General features: G+C 51.4%; 1 protein-coding gene across 1 annotated transcript in view; it reads left to right on the forward strand.

Annotated features, from left to right (window-relative positions):
- Positions 1–22,507, forward strand: part of PLBD2 (phospholipase B domain containing 2) — a 30,647-nt gene extending 8,140 nt beyond the window's left edge. Inside the window, exons 2-12 of the mRNA XM_003832434.5 lie at positions 2,746–2,839; positions 6,277–6,435; positions 7,745–7,845; positions 8,064–8,278; positions 14,038–14,135; positions 17,385–17,545; positions 18,131–18,226; positions 18,492–18,563; positions 20,050–20,202; positions 20,857–21,019; positions 21,569–22,507. Of these exons, the coding sequence (XP_003832482.2) occupies positions 2,746–2,839; positions 6,277–6,435; positions 7,745–7,845; positions 8,064–8,278; positions 14,038–14,135; positions 17,385–17,545; positions 18,131–18,226; positions 18,492–18,563; positions 20,050–20,202; positions 20,857–21,019; positions 21,569–21,736 (1,480 nt within the window). The 3' untranslated portion in view covers positions 21,737–22,507. The remainder of the gene's footprint in view (positions 1–2,745; positions 2,840–6,276; positions 6,436–7,744; positions 7,846–8,063; positions 8,279–14,037; positions 14,136–17,384; positions 17,546–18,130; positions 18,227–18,491; positions 18,564–20,049; positions 20,203–20,856; positions 21,020–21,568) is intronic.
- Positions 22,508–22,551: the final 44 nt, after the last annotated feature.

A 22,551-nucleotide genomic window follows, 5' to 3' on the forward strand; every position in this document is an offset into this window, starting at 1 on the left:
GATATCTAGCACCGTGAAGGAAAAGATTGATCTGGTTACACAAAAATTAAAATGTCTATATGGCAAGAACAAATGCAAAAACCAATTAAAACACAAACATATTTTCTCTTATTATTATTTTAGAGAGAGGGTCATGCTCTGTCATCCAGGCTGGAGTGCAGTGGAATGATCATAACTTACTGCAGCCTCAAACTCTTGGGCTCAAGTGATCTTCCTGCCTGAACCTCTTGAGTAGCTGGGACTACAGGCACACCCCACTGCACCTGTAACTTTTAAATTATTTCGTGTAGACAGAGTCTTGCTTTCCCAGGCTGGTCTTGAACTCCTGGCCTCAAGTGATGCTCCTGCCTTAGCCTCCTAAGGTGCTAGGATTATAGGCATCAGCCACCTGGCCTCTCCCCACTCCCCTCCTTCCCTCCTCCTCCTCTCCCTCCCTCCCCCTTCCCTCCCCTTCTTTTTTCTTTTTCTAGACAGAGTCATGCTCTGTCACCCAGGCTGGGGTGCAGTGGTGCCATTTTGCTCACTGCAACCTCCACCTCCCAGTTCAAGCGATTCTCCTGCCTCAGGCTCCTGAGTAGCTGGGACTACAAGAGTGTAGCACTACACCCAGCTGATTATTCTATTTTTAGTAGACATGGGGGTTTCACCATGTTGGCCAGGCTGGTCTCAAATTTCTTGAATTCTTGGCCAGCCAAAGTGCTGGGATTACAGGCATGAGCCACTGTGCTTGGCCCCGTATTTTCAATGTTAGTGACAAGCAGAGGGCTAATGTGTATACAGGGAATTTCACCAACCAATAAGAAAAGATTTTTAAAAACCCAATAGAGAAAAATGGATAAAGGACATGAAACAGAGAAATATAAATGACCAATAAAAATAAGAAAATATATGTAACTCAACTAATTTAAAAATTGGAAGCATGTTGGAACTTTTGCAGCTATCACCTTGGTGAAGATGAAGAAGTTTGCTAGTAATCATTTTAGTGAGGGAGTGGGCAAACAGAAGTTTGCTCATTGTAGAGACTCAGTCTGTGACCTGCTATGGTTCCAGGACTGGCAGTGTTGGCATTACCTGGAGGCTACTTAGAAGTGCAGAGCCCGGGCATAGTGGCTCATGCCTGTAATCCCATCACTTTGGGAGGCCGAGGCAGGTGGATCACTTGACGTCAGGAGTTCAAGACCAGCCTGGCCAACATGGTGAAACCCCGTCTCTACAAAAAATACAAAAATTAGCTGGGTGTGGTGGCACATGCCTGTAGTTCTAGCTACTCAGGAGGCGTAGGTGGAAGGATAGTTTGAGCCTGGGAGGCCGGAGGCTGCAGTGTGCCAAGATCATGCCACTGCACTTCAGCCTGGGTGACAGCAAGATGCTGTCTCAAAAAAGAAAAAAGAAAAAAGCCCTGGTGCAGTGGCCTTAAGCTACTGTAAAGTAGCTTAACAAAGTGCCTGTAATCCCAGCACTTTGGGAGGCTGAGGTGGGCAGATCTCTTGAGGCCAGGAGTTCTAGACCAGACTGGCCAACATGGTGAAACCCTGTCTCTACTAAAAATACACAAATTAGCTGGGTGTGGTGGCTCACACCTGTAATCCCAGCTACCCCGGAGGCTGAGGCAGGAGAATCACTTGAACCTGGGAGGCAGAGGTTGCAGTGAGCTGAGATCATGCCAGTACGCCCCAGCCTGGGAAACAGCCAGACTCTGTCTCAGGAAAAAAAAAAAAAAAAAAAAAGAATCTCAGACCCCATCGCAGAACTGATCAGAACCTGCCTTCTAACCAGGCCTTCAGGTAACCTGCATATATACATCAGAGGTTGAGAAGTGCTCCTTCAGAGGAGTGGGAGCCAGCCTGCCTGGAAGTGAATCCTGCCCCTGCCAACTCTGTGACCTTTCACATGTATCCGCTAGTATTGGGCAGCAGTGCTGTGTGATAAACCAGCCCCAATCCAGCAGCTTAAACCAACAACATTGATTCTCATGGATCCGTGGGGCTGCTGGGGCAGCTCTACTTCATGCTGCAGCTCTACAGACCTGGTGTGCTTGTGTGGCTCTCATATCCCTGGGACCAGTGGGCTGGCCGGGGCTTGTTCTTCCCATGGTGATGGCAGAGGCACAAAGGGGCAAGTGAGGCTTCCTGAAGGCTAATCTTATAACCAGCATGCTGTCACTTCCACCCACATCCCATTGGCCAAAGCGGGTCACGTGACACAACCAAGCCCAAATGAAGGAGAAGGGAAGGATACTTGGCCATTGGTGGAGGACTGTAGTCTCGTGGCAAAGGGCATGGACATGGGGGTGGGGATGGCATGTGACATAAGTCTGTGTTTTAATTTCCTCCTCTTCTGCAAGAGGGACAAGATGGGGACGTGCCCACCTTGTAGGATTATAGGGGACTCAATGAGTTAATAGACATGAAAGTGACTAGAACATGGCGTGGCACAGAGCTAACATGTCATCCTCAATGGATGTTGTTAGCTGGTGTTATTGTGGGTGAGGGAATATAGATATGTTCTGCATTTTTGGGGGAGGCTGTTTGTCAATATCTATGAAAATTAAAAATACGTGTACCCTTTGAGCCAGTAGTTCCTCTTGGAGGGATTTAATCCGGCAAGCTCACAAAGATGGACAGACAGACATTCACGTGCACGTCTACTGACCACTGTGTTGTTTTCATAGTTTAAGCCTGGAGATGCCATGTGTCTAGCTGGGGGCCTCTGCTGCTGACTCAGTATCCCCTCCTTCCCCTCCAGGTGGGCCTTTCTGGAGCTGGGCACGAGTGGCCAATACAATGACAGCTTGCAGGCCTATGCAGCCGGTGTGGTGGAGGCTGCTGTGTCGGAGGAGGTAAGGGCCAAGGTGGGGACATGGGGCTCCCACCCTGCCCCAGCCCCACAAGCATGTTCCCCAGTGTGCTTTTGAGATGTGTGCAGAGTAGGCCCCCCACTCCTGCCACAGCCCTTCATCTATCTGGGGAGAAGAAGTGGACATGCATTCTTTAGAAAATTACACTGGGGGCCGGCCACTGCACCTGGCTCTCACCCACTTCTGATATTGTCTGACTTCTTATAAAGCTCAATAACAAGTAAAGCAAAATAGTATGTTGTTCAGGGACTCATCACATGCAGTAAAACTAGCTTAACAAAAGTAAGGGAGTAGGCACAACTCGAATGCCCAGCTGCTGATGAATGGATACATACAATGTGATCTATCATACAATGCAACATTATTCAGCTGTAAACGGGAATGAAGGACTGACGCACACCAGAACATGAAAGAACCTTGAAAACATGCTAAACGAAAAAAACCAGTCACAAAAGGGCAGATACTGTATGATTCTATTTATATAAAATGTTCAGAATAAGCAAATCTACAGAGACAGAAAGCCAACTAGTGGTGCCAGGGACTTGGGGGGAGTGGGGAGTGGGGAGTGACTGCTGATGGGTATGGGGTTTCTTTCTGGGATGATGAAAATGTTCTGGAGTTAGAGAGTGGTGATAGTTGCACAACCTTATGAATACATTAAAAACCATGAATTGTACTTTTTTTTTTTTTGAGACAGAGTCTTGCTCTGTCACCCAGGCTGGAGTGCAGTGGTGTGATCTCGGCTCATTGCAACCTCTGCTTCCCAGGTTCAAGTGATTTTCCTGCCTCAGCCTTCCGACTAGCTGGGATTACAGATGTGCACAACCACGCCCACCTAATTTTTGTATTTTTAGTAGAGGTGGGATTTCGCCCTGTTGGCCAGGCTGGTCTCAAACTCCTGACCTCAAGTGATCCGCCCACCTCGGCCTCCCAAAGTGCTGGGATTACAGGTGTGAGCCACTGTGCCTGGCCAAATTGTACATTTTTAAATGTGAATTTTATGGTATGCTGACTATATCTCAATATAAATGACTGAATGAAAGGGAATGATAGCTACCACATTTAGGGTGGTGGGTGCCTCTAGGGATAGAGGAGGCAGGGGCTTAGGGGATGCTCAATGGTATCAGTACCATTCTAGGTTTTAGTTTGGATGTTCATTTTATTATCATGCTTCATAACTTAGAATATGTTATATATTTTTTCTGTGTATCAGATAGTACCTAGTGTAATTTTCTTTTTCTTTTCTTTTTTTTTTTTTTTTTTTTGAGACAGAGTCTCACTCTGTCACCTAGACTGGAGTACAGTGGCGTGATCTTGGCTTACTGCAACCTCTGCCTCCCTGGGTTCAAATGATTCTCATGCCTCAGCCTCCAGAGTAGCTGGAATTACAGACATGCACCACCACGTCTGGCTAGTTTTTGCATTTCAAGTAGAGATGGGGTTTTGCCATGTTGGCCAGGCTGGTCTCAAACTCCTGACCTCAAGTGATCTGCCCACCTCGGCTTCCCAGAGTGTTGGGATTACAGGTACGAGCCACCTGGCCTAGGCTAGGCAGACATGCTATCAGGCATTGATGACCACTTTACAGAGACAGCTTGTCATGTGTACTTCACAGTAAACACCTGACATTTTCCAGGGAATCCATAAATTACTGACTTTTCCATTGATGGCCTAACCAGTGGCCCAAAGGCAGAGCACCTGCCTGTAATCCCAGGATGTTGGGAGGCTGAGGAGGGAGGACTGCTTGAGCTCAGGAGTTGGAGGCTGCAGTGAGCTAGGATTGTACCACTGTACTCCAGCCTTGTGACAGAATGAGACCTTGTCTCAAAAAAATGAAACAAAACAAAACCACACAAAAAACAAAACAAGAAGTAGGTGAGGCTGTGGAGTGACAGCTGTCTCCTGTGATGCAGATGGAGGCATACATTGGGTCACAAGTTGACATCAACTTGTGGAGTTGAACCTGCATGTGCCTTAGGATCCAGCAGCCCTACTACTTGGGTGTATACCTTAGAGGTGACCCACGGACATGCACAAGGTACTCAAAGCAGTCCCAAAGTGGGAGTCCTTAAAACACCATGGGCAGGTGAATGGCTGACCAGGTGGAGGTGCACAGTGCAGCATGACAGAGCAGTGGAAATGGGTGAATCTGAGATGTCTGGAGGCGAGGGGGAAAGAGCACATCACAGAGGACAGCGTCCAGTGGGACACCCTTTTATAAAACTCACGCTGCTCCTTCTGACACCCAGTCGCAGTTGTGGGTGGCCCTCTGGGACCTTAGTGTCTGGGGAAGTGGTCAGATGCTGGGCCAGGGCTGTTGTGGGTGCTCAGTGGTGAATGAGACACGGTTCAGTCTCTCAAGGGGCTCACGGCCTGCTGGGGACACTGAGGCAAGGCCACAAGTGGCTCTTATGTCAGGAATCCCAGGCCCATGTGCCAGGCACTTTGCCCACAATGTCTCACTGAGCCTCCACCCTAAACCCCTGAGGGAAGCATGTGCACCTCCCCTGGATGGATGGGCAGGCTTGGGCCCAGAGAGGTGAAGTTACTTTCACAAGGTCAGCCAGCCAGTCCACAGAGGAGGCACCGTTCAACCTCAGCTCTGTCTAACCCACGTCTCGCTCCTAACTAGTGTGCCCTGCTGCCTCCCACTCCAGCCTGTGGCCTTCTTGTGGGTGGTAATATGTCTTGTCCCTAGCTGTGTCCCCTGATCCCAGCCCAGAACCTGGTATAGGACAGGCAGTGGGGAAATGCTGTGGAAGTCATGGAGGCCTGCATGGAGGAGGTGGTGTCTTAGTGGGCCTTGAAGGATGAACAGGATTTGGATGTGTTTCAGTGAGATGGTGATGGAGCAGCAGTCATGAAGCCATCAATCCTGAGGCAGTGAGTGCTGCCACTCACTCACGGGGATGACCAGGCTACGTAGTCTTTTGTCCCCCAGCAGGCGAGCCTGGACTCATGCAGGTGGCATCTCGGTGGGAAGTGCAGAGGGCCGCATGAAGTCTGGGTGAAACTGGCACGGCATTCTCTTGCCCAGTGGAATCAGAAGGGGTATTGCTGTTTTGTTCCCTGCTGTGTCCTCAGTGCTTAAAAAGGAACATAATAGGTGCTCAAAAAAAAAAATTCATGGATTGACTAACTGAACACACATATAGATTGGGGTCCCCAGTAGCAGAGGTGGTGCCATCAGTTATAGGCTTTGCAGGCTAAAGGCTCTCAGGACAACTTCCAGGGGCCTGGGGTCCCTATCCGGGGCAGAGCTGGGCAGGGAGAGGAGCCTCCAGGGAGAGGACAGCATGAGCAAGGACTCAGGTGGCCACACCAGCAGCCTCCGCTCTGGGGCAGCCTGGGTGGGGGGCTCTCAGGGAAGAGAGCACCCCAGCTGCCCGCCCTTGCCGCGCCCACCCCCTACCCCACAGCTCATCTACATGCACTGGATGAACACGGTGGTGAATTACTGCGGCCCCTTCGAGTATGAAGTCGGCTACTGCGAGAGGCTGAAGAGCTTCCTGGAGGCCAACCTAGAGTGGATGCAGGAAGAGATGGAGTCAAACCCATACTCAGCTTACTGGCACCAGGTGAGTCTGGCTGCCACGCTTGGTGGGAGGGGGCTTCCAGCTGGCCAGCCATCCTGTCGCCTGTTGTCCTGGCCAGCCTTGTGGCATGTCCAGCTGCCCAGCCGCCTCTGTTTCCATCATCATCTCCATCCCTCCTAGCCGACCTGCCACTCATCCATCTGCCCAGTCTCCATCTGTCCACTTGCTGGAACTCCAGCCATCCATCCTAGCCTACCTACTGTTAAATAATGACCAAAAACAAATAGTCAGTTGTTAGCATGGTGTTTTGCTTGTGTACATATGGTGTTTTGCTTGCATACAAGGGAGGTTGCTTGGTAGATTGATTACATTGGATGCAAGTAAAGACAGTATGAGAAAGAGGGGAAGGGGAAAACCAGAAAATCCCAGAAAGTCTGGACACAGTGAATTTTGTTTTCCTTTCCTTGAGTGAGCTGCTGATCAGCTGGCAGCTAACGGAAAGGCCCAGGCAGGCTCTCTGCCTTTGGGCCACTGGCTAGGCCATCATTGGAAAAGTCAGTTATTTATGGATTCCCCGGAAAATGTCAGGTGTTTACTGTGAGGTACACACGGCAGGCTGTCTCTGTAAAGTGGCCATCAATGCCTGTTAGCATGTCTGCCTAGCCTAGGCCAGGTTTGCACGATTTTCCTCTGTAGAACTTCTCACTGTTTACCCACCCACCTACTCACACCCTAAGACAGACTCTTCTACCACCAACCCATCTACCTGTCCATTCCACACATCCACCACCCATCCATCCACCCACCCATACATACATACATCCACCCACCCATCCATCCATCCAACAACCCACCCATCCATCTTGCAGATGCTTACTAAGTGCCCAGTGTGCCTGCCCAAGGCCCCATGAGGGACACACTGATGATACTTTATGGCTATAGGATGTTGAGGCAAAATGATGACAATGGGGAGAAGTCAGATGCATGAGACAGGTGCCCGAGGCAGCAATACAGTCAGTACTGAACTCAGAACAGGAGCAGTTGGCAAGAGGCCAGGCCAGGCTGGGAGGCGTCCTAGAAGAGATGGCTTTTGAACTAGGCTCTTAAGTGGGGCTGATTTGGGGTTAACACAGGGCAGAGACATAGAGTTAATTCATTGAAAGCAGGAGAGTGCTCAGCATGGAGGGGTGGGTGGTAGTTTGGGGGAGTCAAGGCTGGCTGGAGTCTGGAGGGTACCCCCGGGCCTCCTGCTCTGTCTGAACCCCCAGGCCAGAGCCCCTCCCATTGAAGGAGAAGGTGTGAGCCTGGAGGAGAGGCCTCACCCTCCCTCTGCCCCCGCCCCCTCCCCTAGGTGCGGCTGACCCTCCTGCAGCTGAAAGGCCTGGAGGACAGCTACGAAGGCCGTGTGAGCTTCCCAGCTGGGAAGTTCACCATCAAACCCTTGGGGTTCCTGTAAGTGCCACCCCCAGAGTGAACAGGGTGGGAAGAAGGGCCACACACTCATAGTCGGACAGACCTGGGTTCCAGCATCAACCTTGCCACTCCCTGGCTCTGTGGCCTTGGAACAGTCAGCTGACTTCCCAGAGCCTCAGCTTTCTCCTCTGCAAAATGAGTACATAACAGCACTCACAGCAGGCGTGGTAACCCTCTGGTGCCCTGGCCCTCCTCAGCCTGCTGCAGCTCTCTGGGGACCTGGAAGACCTGGAGCTGGCCCTGAACAAGACCAAGATCAAACCTTCTCTGGGCTCTGGCTCCTGTTCTGCCCTCATCAAGCTGCTCCCTGGCCAGAGTGACCTCCTGGTTGCCCACAACACCTGGAACAACTACCAGCACATGCTGCGTGTCATCAAGAAGTACTGGCTCCAGTTCCGGGAAGGCCCCCGGGGTAGGTGGGTGTGGGTGTGTCTGGGGGATGAGCAGGTGGGTGGGCACACACGTGGGGAGTGGTCCTAGGAGGTTTGGGCCTTGAAACCCTCCCAACACACGGAGTCACTGCAGGGATATTCCAAGAGTTCATTTTGGTTTTGTTTTTTTCTTTTTGAGTCGGGGTCTTGCTCTGTTGCCCAGGCTGGAGTACAGTGGCACAGTCGTGGCTCACTGTAGCCTTGACTTCCCAGGCTCAGATTATCCTCCTGCCTCAGCCTCCCAAGTATCTGGAACTACAAATGTGTACCACCACACTCAGCTAATTTGTTTATTTTTTTATTTTTAAGAGATGGAGTCTCACTATGTTGCCCAGGCTTGTCTCAAACTCCTGGGCTCAAGTGATCCTCCTGACTTGGCCTCCCAAAGTGCTGTGATTACTTATGTGAGCCACCACGCCTAGCCAGTTCATCTTGTTTTACATGTTTATTGCCTTTTTTATTTTACCTATTGCTGCTTAACCAGTTACCCCAAAATTTAAAACAACAACAGCTTAAATAACCGCTATTTATTTTTTGCTCCTGCCTCTATGGGTCAGCTAGGTGGTTTTGGTTTTCTGGGCTGGGCCAGGCTGATCTTGGCTAGGCTCACTGATGCATCAGCAGTCTGCTGGCAGGTCAGCTGGGGTGGGATGGCTGGAATGGGATGGCCTCTTCTCCTGTCTGGGGTTGATTGTCAGCCAGGGTGATGGGGACAGCTGGGCTACGTGGTCTTTCATCATCAGTAGGTGAGCACAGGCCTGTTCATGTAGCACTGGGGCAGGATATGGTAAAGGCCTCTTGAGACCTTGGTGAAACTGACACAGCATTCTTTTCTTTTTATTTTGAGACAGAATCTTGCTCTGGTGCCCAGGCTGGAGTGCAGTGGCATGATCTCAGCTCACTGCAACCTCTGCCTCCCGGGTTCAGGCAATTCTCCTGCCTCAGCCTCTCGAGTAGCTGGGACTACAGGCGTGCATCACCATGCCCAGCTAATTTTTGTATTTTTAGTAGAGACAGGGTTTTCCCATATTGGCCAGGCTGGTCTTGAACTCCTGACCTCAAGTGATCTGCCCACTTTGGCCTCCTAAAGTGCTTGGATTACAGGTGTGAGCCACCGCACCTGGCTTGACACAGTATTTTTTTTTTTTTTTTGAGAAAGAGTCTTGTTCTGTTGCCTAGGCTGGAGTGCAGTGGCACAATCTCAGCTCACTGTGACCTCTGCCTCCTGGGTTCAAGTGATTCTCCTGCCTCAGCCTCCCAAGTAGCTGGGATTATAGGCGCACACCACTGTGTCTGGCTAATTTTTGTATTTTTAGTAGAGATGGGGTTTTGCCATGTTGGCCAGGCTGGTCTTGAACTCCTAACCTCAGGTGATACAGCTGCCTCGGCCTCCCAAAGTACTGGGATTAAAGGTGTGAGCCACCGCACCTGGCTGACACAGCATTCTTTATCCAAATCAAGTCAGGTGGCCAGCCCAGGCTCAAGAGATGGGAGAATAGGCTCCACCATTTGCTATGAGGAACTGCAGAGTCACATCACATATGGCTTGGATGCAGGCATGGGAAGAATTAGAGCTATTTTTGCAAACAACCAATTGCAAGGAGTGCATGAATACATTCTTCCTGTCAAATGTGAAAACTGGCTGGGCACGGTGGCCCATCCCTGTAATCCCAGCGCCTTGGGAATTCGAAGCAGGAGGATTGCTTGAGCCCAGGAGGTCGAGGCTGCAGTGAACAGTGATCACGCCATGACACCCCAGCCTGGGTGACAGTGCAAGACCTTGTCTCTAATAAAGAAAAAAACAGTTTTACAGTCAAGGCCAAAGTCCTCCATAGTGCCACATCCTTCATCCCAGGCCCCAGCATCAGCCCCAGGGATACCACTGCCAAATGTTTGCAGTACCTCCTTCGTGGCCAAATGTAAAAACTTAATGGGACCAGGAGCTGGTGAGGAGGTGGGGAAGTGTCCAGCCTTATTCATTGCTAATGGGAGTATGCGTTGGCACAGCTACTTTTAAGAGGAATCCAGCTGGCATCTAATAAAATTCAAAATCTGTCACTCCAGTGATCCAGCAATTCTCTGACTCCAATCTGTCCCTAGAGAGACATTTCAGCTTCTGCATGGGGAGTGTGTATAAGCAAGTCTGCTGTCACAGTGGTTTGGTAACAACCTAATGTCCATTCATTGAAATTTAAGTAAACTCTAAATTGACATTTATACAGGAAATCGTATACACTGTAAGTGTACAACTTGAATTTCTTGCACGTGGAACACACCTGTGTATAGCATCCATCTGGAGAAACAGAACATTCCCAGCCCCTAGAAGCTTCCCTCGTATCCCTTTCCAGGCACACCCCCACCCCAGCATCATCTCTATCCTGATTTCTGTTTTTTGTTTGTTTGTTTGTTTTGTTTTTAAACAGTCTTGCTCTGTCACCCAGACTAGAGGGCAGTAGTGCAATCTCGGCTCACTGCAACCTCTGCTTCCTAGGTTCAAGCGATTCTTCTGCCTCAGCCTCCTGAGTAGCTGGGATTACAGGCACACACCACCACACCCAGCTAATTTTTGTATTTTCCGTAGAAATGGGGTTTCGCCATGTTGGCCAGGCTGGTCTTGAATACCTGACCTCAAGTGATCCAACCGCCTGTCCTGATTTCTCACAGAATAGGTTAGGTTTGCCTGGTTTTGAATGTCATATGAATGGAATCGCCTAGTGTGTGCTCATTTGTTCTGCATGTCTGTGAGATTCATCTCTATTACTGTGTGTAGCTGTAGATCTATCGTTCTCATTGCTATGTATCCATTAAAATTTTAATAGCTTTTAAAAACATACTGTATAAGTCATACAGGTATGTTATAGAACATTGGAGAATCCACCAAAACACTCTCACAATGAAAATCACTCGAACACTCCACAACCCAAAAGAGAACATTTCTGTGAACATTTGGTTATGTTTTCTCCTATACTTTAAAAAATGTACCTTGCCTGGGCACAATGGCTTATGCCTGTAAACCCGGCACTTTGGGAGGCCAAGGCAGGTGGAACACTTGAGGTCAGGAGTTCAAGACTGGCCAACATGGTGAAACCCCATCTCTACTAAAAATACAAAAACTAGCTGGGCGTGGTGGCGCACACCTGTAATCCCAGCTATTCGGGAGGCTGAGGCCCCAGAATTGCTTGAACCGCGAAGGCACAGGTTGCAGTGAGCCAAGATGGTGCCACTGTACTCCAACCTAGGCAACAGAGTGGGCCTCTGTCTCAAAAAAAAAAAAAAATTTTCCAAGGGTGGGCTTCATGCATGGAATGGGGTGCTGTACCCATCATTGTAGTATTATACAGAATAGTTTCACTGCTCTAAAATGTTTGCTTTCTGAGTTTTTTTAAAATCATAATTAAGATTATACTGCATGAATTATTTGCGACTTCCTCCTTTTGCCCACTAGGCTGCCTTGGAGAGTTGCCAGTACTGCCATGTTTGGTCCACTACGCGTTTTGTTTTTCAAATTACTTATTTTGAGACAGGGTCTGGCTATGTTGCCCAGGCTGGTCACAAACTTCTAGCCTCAGGTGATCCTCCTGCCTTAGCCTCCCAAAGCACTGGGATTTCAGGTATGAGCCTCTGCGCTGGGTCCCACTATGCCTTTTGCCTTTTCTTTTCTTTCTTTCTTTCTTTGTTTCTTTTTTTTTTTTTGAGACAGAGTCTCACTCTGTTGCCCAGGCTGGAGTGCAATGGGCACAATCTCGGCTTACTTCAACCTCCATCTCCCAGGTTCAAGCAATTCTCCCACTTCAGCCTCCTGAGTATCTGGGACTACAGGCATGCACCCCCACACCTGGCTAATTTTGTATTTTTAGTAGAGATGGGGTTTCACCATGTTGGTGAGGCTGGTCTCAAACTCCTGTCCTCCTGACCTTGGCCTTCCAAAGTGCTGGGATTACAGGCGTGAGCCACCACGCCCGGCCTACTGGTCCCTTTGTTTTAAAGTGCAAAGACTTAGTGTGGAAGAGATAATTCAGGCCAGACGTGGTGGCTCATGCCTGTAATTCCAGCACTTTGGGAGGCCAAGGCTGGTGGATCACTTGAGGTCAGAGTTTGAGACCAGACTGGCCAACATGGTAAAACCCTGTCTCTACTAAAAATACAAAAATTTGCTGGACATGGTGGTAGATGCCTGTAATTGCAGCTACTCGGGAGGCTGAGGCAAGAGAATCACTTGAACCTGGGAGGCAGAGGTTGCAGTGAGCCGAGATCCCCCCACTGCACTCTAGCCTGGGCAACAGAGCAAGACTCTGTCTCAAAAAAAAAAAAAAAAAAAAAAAAGACAAAGGATAATTCAGAGAGCTACACCCAGAACTCTGGAGCACTGGAGGGAAGAGGTCTGGGTAGAATCCCTGCTCAGCCATTTAACTGTTTGGCCTCTGCTAAGTTACTTAGCCTTTCTGAGTCTCAGATTGCCTTATCTGCAAAGTGCAGATGATAATTCTCTGCCCCCATGCAGGGCGGGTATAAGGAGTCAATTTACAAGATCACAGGGGTAATGAGCCTCCAGCATAAGCGTGACGTCACAGTAGCCCTGCCGCAGACAGTGCATAAAACCAGACTAGCACTTGTCAAGGGATGGGTTTCGGGTAGAAGGAGTTCTAGGGCAGGGGTGAGGGTACCTGCCGGGGGTGGGCCTGTAATCCCAGCTACTCGGGAGGCTGAGGCAGGAGAAGCGCTTACAACTGGGAGGCGGAGGTTGCAGTGAGCTAAGATCGCCCCACTGCACTCCAGCCTGGGCAAAAAGAGCGAAACTCTGTCTCAAAAAAAAAAATGTCCAGTGAACAAAATATTTATCTGTTTGTCTATCTATCTGAGTATATATATTTAACACATACACACATACTCACGCACACACAGAGTTGTCCCTTGGTGTTGGGGAGGGGGTTGACTCCAGGAGCCCCTGTGGAAGCTCAGGTCTCTTCTATAATACGGCCGACTGTTTACCTATAACATATACATATCCTCCCATATCCTATAATCATCTCTAGATTACTTATAAGACCTAATACAATGCTATGTTAATAGTTGTTATACTGTATTTTTAAAATTTGTTTTATCTTTTAGTGTTATTTCTTTTATTTATTTATTTATTTTATTTTTTTTTTTAGACAGAGTCTCACTCTGTCGCCCAGGCTGGAGTGCAGTGGCGCGATCTCGGCTCTCTGCAAGCTCTGCCTCCCGGGTTCACGCCATTCTCCTGACCCAGCCTCCCAAGTAGCTGGGACTAGAGGTGCCCGCCATCACGCCTGGCTCATTTTTTGTATTTTTAGTAGAGACGGGTTTCACCGTGTTAGCCAGGATGGTCTCGGTCTCCTGACCTCGTGATCCACCTGCCTTGGCCTCCCAAAGTGCAGGGATTACAGGTGTGAGCCACTGCACCCAACTGTGTTGTTTCTTTTTAATCATGTTTTTTTCCTAGTATTTTTGGTCCCCAGTCGATTGAATCCAAGGATGTGGAACCCACGGACATGGAGGGCCAACTATATAAGTTTTGCTGCTAGCTTTTATTTTTACTTGCACGTATATGCACTTTTATATGCCCAATGACCTCATTTGCTAAATGACAAAAAGGACACAATGGGGGCTTCCTCGGAGGCCTGCCTGTGCCCCTGTGCCTGTGTCTTGTTAGGTAGGGTGCAGGGGCCTCCACCTGGGCCTGTCTGACCAGCATCCCTGGCTCGCTCTGCCTGCACAGGGGACTACCCGCTGGTTCCCGGCAACAAGCTGGTCTTCTCCTCCTACCCCGGCACCATCTTCTCCTGCGACGACTTCTACATCCTGGGCAGTGGGCTGGTGAGTCCCTTTCTCATGTCTCCTCTGTTCCTCGGGTGTTTGTCACACGGCGGCTCTGAGCTGGCAGGATTGATTCCTGCAGCAAGTGGGGACCAGGCTGCAGCCCAGTGCTGGGTGCCATGTAGGAGCCAGGGGTGCAGTGGAGGACGAGGTGGACGCTGCCCCACCTGCCATTCAGAGCCCAGACTCGCCCTTCCCCTGCTCTGGGGACTTGGACCACCACAAGGGCGTGTTTAAACATAGACCCCCAGGCCCCGCACAGGGCCTCCAAAACCTGCAGATGGCCTGGGACTCTGCATGTAACCCTGGTTGTCAGGAAGGCTGGACTTGGGGATGTTTGGGACTATCCCTGACCTCAGTGACCTCACTTGTTTTTATGTATTCAGGATAACTGTGCCCCCGCCCCCCCCCACATCCCCACCGCTTCCCTCTCCTCCTGCCTCCCTCTTGCTTTCCTCAGAGCCCCTCTGACCTGACCAGGTTTGCTGAATAGAGGCTGTTTACAGTGTGTTGTTTTCATCTTTTTTCCTGGCTGCGGTCCAGACTTGTTTAGAAATCTGTCCCTGGCACCCCTCGCTGAGAAAGTGAACCCTTTGATCTCCAGGGCAACGAGACAGAGGAGAAAAAACATCACTCTAAAAAACACCCTTAGTGCAGAGAACGCCAGCTCCCTGCGGGGATGGGAGGGGTGGGGACTCTTCTTCTTGTCTGATCCTTGCTTTTTTCTGAGTGTGGAACGAGGCAAGAGAGGGCCAGGCGGTGGGTGAGGGAACCCCCATGCTGTGGCCCAGGTGGGGAAGGGGACTGAGGCATCTGGGGAGGGACACGTGAAATGGTTCCACCTGGTTACCAGGAAAGGGTCTGGGCAGGAAACTTCCCTTCCATCAGGGTCCCTAACTGTTTTTGTGCCATAAACACCTTGGGCAGTCCAGGAGGCTGTTGGCCCTCTTCTCAGAATAGTGTTTTAACTTTTATTATTTATTTATTTTTTTTCATAGAGGTAGGGTCTCTCTCTGTCACTCAGGTTGGAATGCAGGGGTGTGATCGTGGCTCACTGCAACCTCCCACCTCCTGGGTTCAGGCGATCCTCCCGCCTCAGCCTCCTGAGTAGCTGGGATTACAGGCACATGCCACCATGCTCAGCTAATTTTTAAATTTCTTGTAGAAATGAGGTCTCACTATATTTCCCAGGCCAGTCTTGAACTCCTGGGTTGAAGGGATCCTCCTACCTCAGCTTCCGAAAGTGCTGGGATTATAGGTGTGAGCCACTGTGCCTGGCAAATTAGTGTTTTTAGACACATAAACCAAAATGTATAGGATTATGGAGGAAACCAGTTATAGTGAAATATGGTTATCAAAATATAAGTAAACTTTTAGTATATATGTGCTGCTTTATTAACACACTGAATAATAAGATCCAGAAGCAGGTGTGATAAATACCATAAGTTAGAAGAAGCAAGGTGCATGAATGATACTTTAAGGTATGTACAGCCTTGTAATCTGATGGAAAAACATCTGTGATTTCTGACAGTGACAGTCCCAGTGACTGCTAATACCACTGTGGTGTGTCACGTTAACAGTGGAAAGAAATACCAAACTTCAGGATTTTTTTTTTCAGAGATAGGATCTCACACTGTCATGCAGGCCTGAGTGCAGTGGCATGATCACAGCTCGCTGCAGCCTCTATCACCTCAGCCTCAAGCGATCCTCCCATCTCAGCCTCCCAAGTAACTGGGACTATAGGCGCCTGCCACCATGCCTGGCTAATTTTTTTATTTTTTGTAGAGACAGGTTTTGCCATGTTGCCCAGGCTGGTCTTGACCTCCTGGGCTCAAGCAATCTGACCCCCTTGGCCTCCCAAAGTGCGGAGCCACTGTGTCCTGCCTTTTTTTTCCTCTTTAAAGAGAAAAAAGAAAAAATTACATTTATGGATACGGCTATCTTTTAGCTGTTCTCAGCTTTCTGGTGGTGGTGGTGGTGGTTTTTGTGTGTGTGTGTGTGTGTGTGTGTGTTTTTTTTTTTTTTTTTTTTTTTTAGATAGGCTCTCTCTCTGTTGCCCAGGCTGGAGTGCAGTGGCACGATCTCAGCTCACTGCAACCTTCGCTTCCAGGGTTCAAGTGATTCTCATGCCTCAGCCTCCGAATAGCTGGGATTACATGAGTTTTGTTTGGTTTGGTTTTTAACTCACAAGAACTAAGCTTTACTTTTCAAATATGCTGAAGGCAGCCAAGGGTTCCAGGAGGAAATGGAGAAGGGAGAGGAGGCAATCGGAGGCAGCGGTGGGCATCCTGCATGCCCCAAGGCTGGAGGGAGACTGAGGGCCTCTCCTGTTGTAAGGCCTCCTAGTCCTCTGACTGCTGCATCTGCCAGGCTGACAGCCTCAGGCCGTGCAACTTTTCCTGCAGAACTGTGGGAAAGGGGTGGGAATGGGAGTTTGCCCAGCTTGGTGAGGGAGTGGGTTCATGGGAGCGGCTCTTTGGGCCTCTCAGGGGCTGTTCACCAGGGCAAAGCTAGATGCATGATCCCAAATCCTCCTCCGTGCTTGTCCAAGGAACTGGTGGGGAACATGTGCCTCAACTGGATATGAGTTTTTATTTTTATTTATTTCTTCTTTTGTTACCCAGGCTGAAGTGCAGTGGCATGATCTGGGCTCATTGCAACCTCTGTCTCCTGGGTTCAAGTGATTCTCCTGCCTCAGCCTCTCCAGTAGCTGGGATTACAGGTGTATGCCACCACACCTGGCTAATTTTTGTATTTTTAGTAGAGACAGGGTTTTACCATGTTGGCCAGGCTGGTCTGGAACTCCTGACCTCAGGTGATCCACCTACCTTGGCCTCCCAAAGTGTGAGCCACCATGCCCGGCAGATTAAGTAAGTATTTAACACATGTAATCCCAGCACTTTGGGAGGCGGAGGTGGGCGGATCACTTGAGGTCAGGAGTTAGACCAGCCTAGCCAACATGGAGAAACCCTGCCTCTACTAAAAATACAAAAGTTAGCCAGGCGTGGGGGCACGTGCCTGTAATCCTAGTTACTAGGGAGGCTGAAGCACGAAAATTGCTTGAACTTGGGAGGCGGAGGTTGTAGTGGGCTGAGGTTACACCACTGCACTCCAGCCTGGGCAAGAGTGAGACTCTATCTCAAAAAAAAAAAAAAAAAAAAAAAAATTTTGGAGCCATGACTGATGAAGTACTGCCACTTGGTGGCAGCATGCCTAGGCTGTGCACCAGCCCCCTTGACCTTCCCACAGGTGACACTGGAGACCACCATTGGCAACAAGAACCCAGCCCTGTGGAAGTATGTGCGGCCCAGGGGCTGTGTGCTGGAGTGGGTACGCAACATCGTGGCCAACCGCCTGGCCTCGGATGGGGCCACCTGGGCAGACATCTTCAAGAGGTTCAACAGCGGCACGTGAGTGGGCTTCTGGCCCTGTGGCTTCCCCTGCACCAAGAGATAGACCAACCTCCCCTTTAACACTCACACTCCTGGGGACCAGATGTGGCATCCGGGCCACACACCCCACGCCCTCCTTTGTTTCATACATGGGGAGACTGAGGCTAGGGAAGGAAAGGATTTGCCCCTCCCCTGCAGGCTCCTCAGCCTAGGAAGGGGTGCCTTGGTGGCAGTACAGGAAGAGCACTTGGAACCTGAAGACTCTCAAGGGGACAGTGGGGAGGGCTGTTTGAGGAGGTGGACGTGGGTGGGTGGCAGGGCCTGTGAGCCAGAGACACTGGAACTGGGCAGTGCAGATCTTACAGCGTCCGGCAGAGGAGCTGACCTAGGGAGCCATAGAATATTCTGGAACAGTCAAGCAGCATGAAGAGAGAGGGGTTTGTGGATACCTGGTCATGCTGCAGCGTCAGGGTGTCAGTTGAATGGCCGGACAACCCCAGGCCCACTTCCTGTAATTCCTAGCTGAGTGGGACACTGCAGGGTGGGGAAAGCTGGGGCGGTGGCTCCAGGCTCTGTTCAGTCCTCCCTTCCCCTGCCCGGCAGGTATAACAACCAGTGGATGATCGTGGACTACAAGGTGTTCATCCCGGGTGGGCCCAGCCCCGGGAGCCGGGTGCTCACCATCCTGGAGCAGATCCCGTGCGTACCCTGGGAGGGAGGGGTGGGGGCTCGGGGCAGAGGGGACTGCCAGGGTGAAGGCCCAGAGCCGTGCTGGCGCTGTGCAGGAAGTGAACGATCTCAGGAGGGTGTGGCTGGAAGAGAAGGTGTCCCTGGTGGGGGCTGAAGTTCAGGACTTAATCCATCCTCCAGGCAATGGGGAGCCATCGGGGCTCCCCGAGCAGGGCAGTGCCCACAGGAGCCCCTTTTCTGATCACCTCCACCCCATCTCTCTTCTCGGTCTCAGCGGCATGGTGGTGGTGGCTGACAAGACCTCGGAGCTCTACCAGAAGACCTACTGGGCCAGCTACAACATACCGTGCGTGCCTTCTCACTCCGCTCCCCGTCACCCTCCAGGGCATCCACCTCACTCCTTGCCCAGCTCCTTCCTAGGCAATATTTTTAAACCCACAGAACGAAGAGTCCCAGCCTACCCCCTTTTCTGGCCAGGAGAGCCCAGACAGTTGGGCAGTGTAGTTGCATGGCTTAAGTCAGCATCCATGTGCCCTCTGGTTCTAACATCCAGAGGAGGGTGGTGTGGGGTGGCCAGGCTCAGGGACTGGCCCCTGCCAGGGTCTCTGACTGGATCTGCCTTACTGGGCTGTACAGCTGTCACCTCCTGAGGCTCACTTACTTTACCTGCATTTTCTCATTTGACTCTTAAAACTGCCACATGTGGTCACTAGAGTTCCTGTTCCCATCTCACAGATGATGAAACTGAGGCCCTGAGAAAGTACCTCACTTTCCCAAGCTTCCCCTGTTGGCGAATGGTGAAGGCAGGATTTGTTTTTTGTTTTTTGTTTTGAGACAGAATCTTGCCCTGTCACCCGGGCTGGAGTGCAATGGTGCAATCTCAGCTCACTGCAGCCTCCGCCTCCTGAGCTCAAGTGATTCTCCTGCCTCAGCCTCCTGAGTAGCTGGGATTACAGGCGCCAGCCACCATCCTTGGCTAATTTTTCTATTTTCAGTAGAGACAGGGTTTCACCATGTTGGCCAGTCTAATCTCAAACTCCTGACCTCAAGTGATCCGCCTGCCTTGGCTTCCCAAAGTGCTGGGATTATAGGCATAAGTCACCACACCCGGACTGAAGGCAGGATTTGATGCCATGCCTTTTGGGCCCCAGAGCCCAAGCTTGGCCACCCCACCAAGCCACCCCCCAGCACAAATGGAAGACATTATTGTTATCCCGAATGTCATAGTTGGTTTTGTTGTTGTTGTTGTTGTTTGTTTGTTTGTTTTTAGAGACAGAGTCTCGCTCTGTCACCCAGGCTGGAGTGCAATGGTGCGATCTCAGCTTGCTGCAACCTCTGCTTCCCGGGTTCAAGCAATTCTTGTGCCTCAGCCTCCCGAGTAGCTGGGATTACAGGCACGTGCCACCACGCCGGCTAATTTTTTTTTTTTTTTTGAGACGGAGTCTCGCTGTGTCGCCCAGGTTGGAGTGCAATGGCTCGATCTCGGCTCACTGAAACCTCCACCTTCCAGGTTCAAGTGAGTACATGCCTCAGCCTCCCAAGTAGCTGGGATTACAGGCACACACCACCGCGCCTGGCTAATTTTTGTATTTTTAGTGGAGACAGGGTTTCACCATGTGGGCCAGACTAGTCTCAAACTCCTGAGCTCAGGTGATCTGCCCGCCTCGGCCTCCCAAAGTATTGGGATTACAGATGTGAGCCACTGCACCCAGCCTGAATGTCGTAGTTGTAAGTAATAATGTCCTGGTGTGACTGCCCCTCCCCTCCCTGGCCATAGCCTTGGCTGAGTGAGGCCAGTGGGGGTCATGGGTGACCATCCTTGTCCCCGGCAGGTCCTTCGAGACTGTGTTCAATGCCAGTGGGCTGCAGGCCCTAGTGGCCCAGTATGGGGACTGGTTTTCTTATGACGGGAGCCCCCGGGCCCAGATCTTCCGGCGGAACCAGTCACTGGTACAAGACATGGACTCCATGGTCAGGCTGATGAGGTAGGTGCCAGTTGGGTGGTGGGTTGGGGAGAGGGAGGCCGCAGGAACACAGAACTTCCTGTGCGCTTTTTGTACCAACTCATTCAAACTTTGCTGCCAGCCCCAGAGGGTCAGCAGGGGGTGGTCAGATGTTGGACACCAGTGCAGCAGCTCGGTGGCCGCGCTCCACTTGGGCCCTGTCACTGTCCTCATAGCTAGGGGGAGGATGCTAGACATCTGTTGAGTGACCTGTACTGCTAGGCACTATGCTTGGTATCAGGAGCAACAGGTAGAAAACCTGTGCCCCACTGTCCTGTCTCTTGGGCGGTGCAGAAATCCATCAAGTTCTTGCACTGATGTCAATGTGTAAAGATGGCTGTGCTCCAAGAGAGGCTATCCAGGAACAAACGGGTGCCTCACCTGGCTGGGGCAGTGGCATGGAGGCCTTCCCTGAGGATGAGTGCCTGAGCAGAGAGCTGAATAATGAAGGCAGAGTGACTTAGGTGAAGGGTTCCGGGCCCCAGGCAGAGGAACTCTCGGGGGTAATGTGCAGTGGGAGGGGCTCATCAAGTTGAAGGCTGGCAGCTGTTAACGGGGCTGCCTGTGAAGATTTTGGCCCCCGTCTTAGCCTCTCCTTCCTGGGATGACTGATGTTCCCTCCTTTTCCCCATCCAGGTACAATGACTTCCTCCATGACCCCCTGTCACTGTGCAAAGCCTGCGACCCCCAGCCCAATGGGGAGAATGCTATCTCCGCCCGCTCCGACCTCAACCCGGCCAATGGCTCCTACCCCTTCCAGGCCCTGCGTCAGCGCTCCCATGGGGGTATCGACGTGAAGGTGCTGCCTCCTCCCTAGGGCCTGAGCTGTGGGTGGGGGAAGTCACCATCACCAGCTTTGGGGAGGGGACAGGTTGGGGCAAAGCTGATGGCGGGGCAGGAATCACAGTCAGAATTGGGCTGTGGTTGGGGTCACAGTAAAGGTGACAGTATGGGCTGGGCATGGTGGCTCATGCCTGTAATCCCAGCACTTTGGGAGCCCAAGGTGGGCAGATCACTTGAGGTCAGGAGTTTGAGACCAGCCTGGCCAACATGGTGAAAACCCGTCTCTACTAATAATACAAAAATTAGCTAGGCGTGGTGGCGGGCGTCTGTAATCCCAGCTACTCAGGAGGCTGAGGCATGAGAATTCTTGAACCCGGGAGGCAGAGGTTGCAGTGAGCCGAGATCACGTCACTGCACTCCAACCTGGGTGACAGAGCAGAGACTCAAAAAAAAAAAGTGACAGTTCAGAATTGGGCTCTGGGGTCAAGGTCAGGGTGGGAGGCTGGGTGCCTGGATTGGGGCAGGCCAGGACCCCTGCTCAGCTGCGGCTCTGCCCTGTCCCCAGGTGACCAGCATGTCACTGGCCAGGATCCTGAGCCTGCTGGCGGCCAGCGGTCCCACGTGGGACCAGGTGCCCCCATTCCAGTGGAGCACCTCGCCCTTCAGCGGCCTGCTGCATATGGGCCAGCCAGACCTCTGGAAGTTCACGCCTGTCAAGGTTTCATGGGACTGAAGTTCTGTCCCTGCTCTGCTGCTTTCGCCCCTGCTGACCCTCCGCAGGGTCACCCCCGTCCCAAGGCCACCGGACTTCTAACTCCAGCCCCTTCTGGGGGCTTTGTTCTCTGATCTGGGGTCTGAGTCATCTCCTCCTAGAGTGGGTCACGAACCTGATGGGGCTCAGAACTGACCCCCTCTCTCCCCTGAGGTGGGTGGGCACCGTGGCGTCTCTTCTGCCCTGCCCTAAATCTCCCACTCTCTGTTTCTGTCTATTTCCTACTGCTGCTCTCTCAATCTCATTCCCACCTCTGGGGCCCCTTCCTCGTGCTTCTCCTTCCTGAGGGCTTGGGAAGGTCCTGGGGCAGACTCTGGGGCTCCCATGGGGTGGAAGGAGCCTGTTCCAGCACCCTTCTCCCAGCTGCATTCCCACGGGTGGCCCTGGAGCTGGTGAGCTTTGTCTGGGCGTTGTCTTCGGCTGGCATTGCTCCTCCCAGCTCTGGCCCCTCTGCTCCCTCAGGAAGCAGTCCCCTCGTCTCCCTTTCTGGGCAGCTTCCTTGAGGACAGAAACTTGAAAACAAACACAAACCAAAGTTTCTGGCCATCTGTGGCTGGAGGGTTCTGAATGTCCTCTCTCCATGTCAGGCAGAGGGTCTGCCCCCACGCTTCTGCCTCAGGCCCCACCCCACCCCACCCCAGGCCTGCCCCTCACCTCAGGGCCATACCCACAGCGCCCTGATGGAGGAACCAGACCGCAGGCTGTGCCACCATTAAACAAGAGTGGCTGTGGCCCCATGCTGTGCTTCTTGGGGTGGCAGGGAAGGTGGGGTCAGC

The sequence above is a fragment of the Pan paniscus genome, chromosome 10, assembly GCF_029289425.2.
Source record: "Pan paniscus chromosome 10, NHGRI_mPanPan1-v2.0_pri, whole genome shotgun sequence".
Classification (NCBI taxonomy): Eukaryota; Metazoa; Chordata; class Mammalia; order Primates; family Hominidae; genus Pan; species Pan paniscus.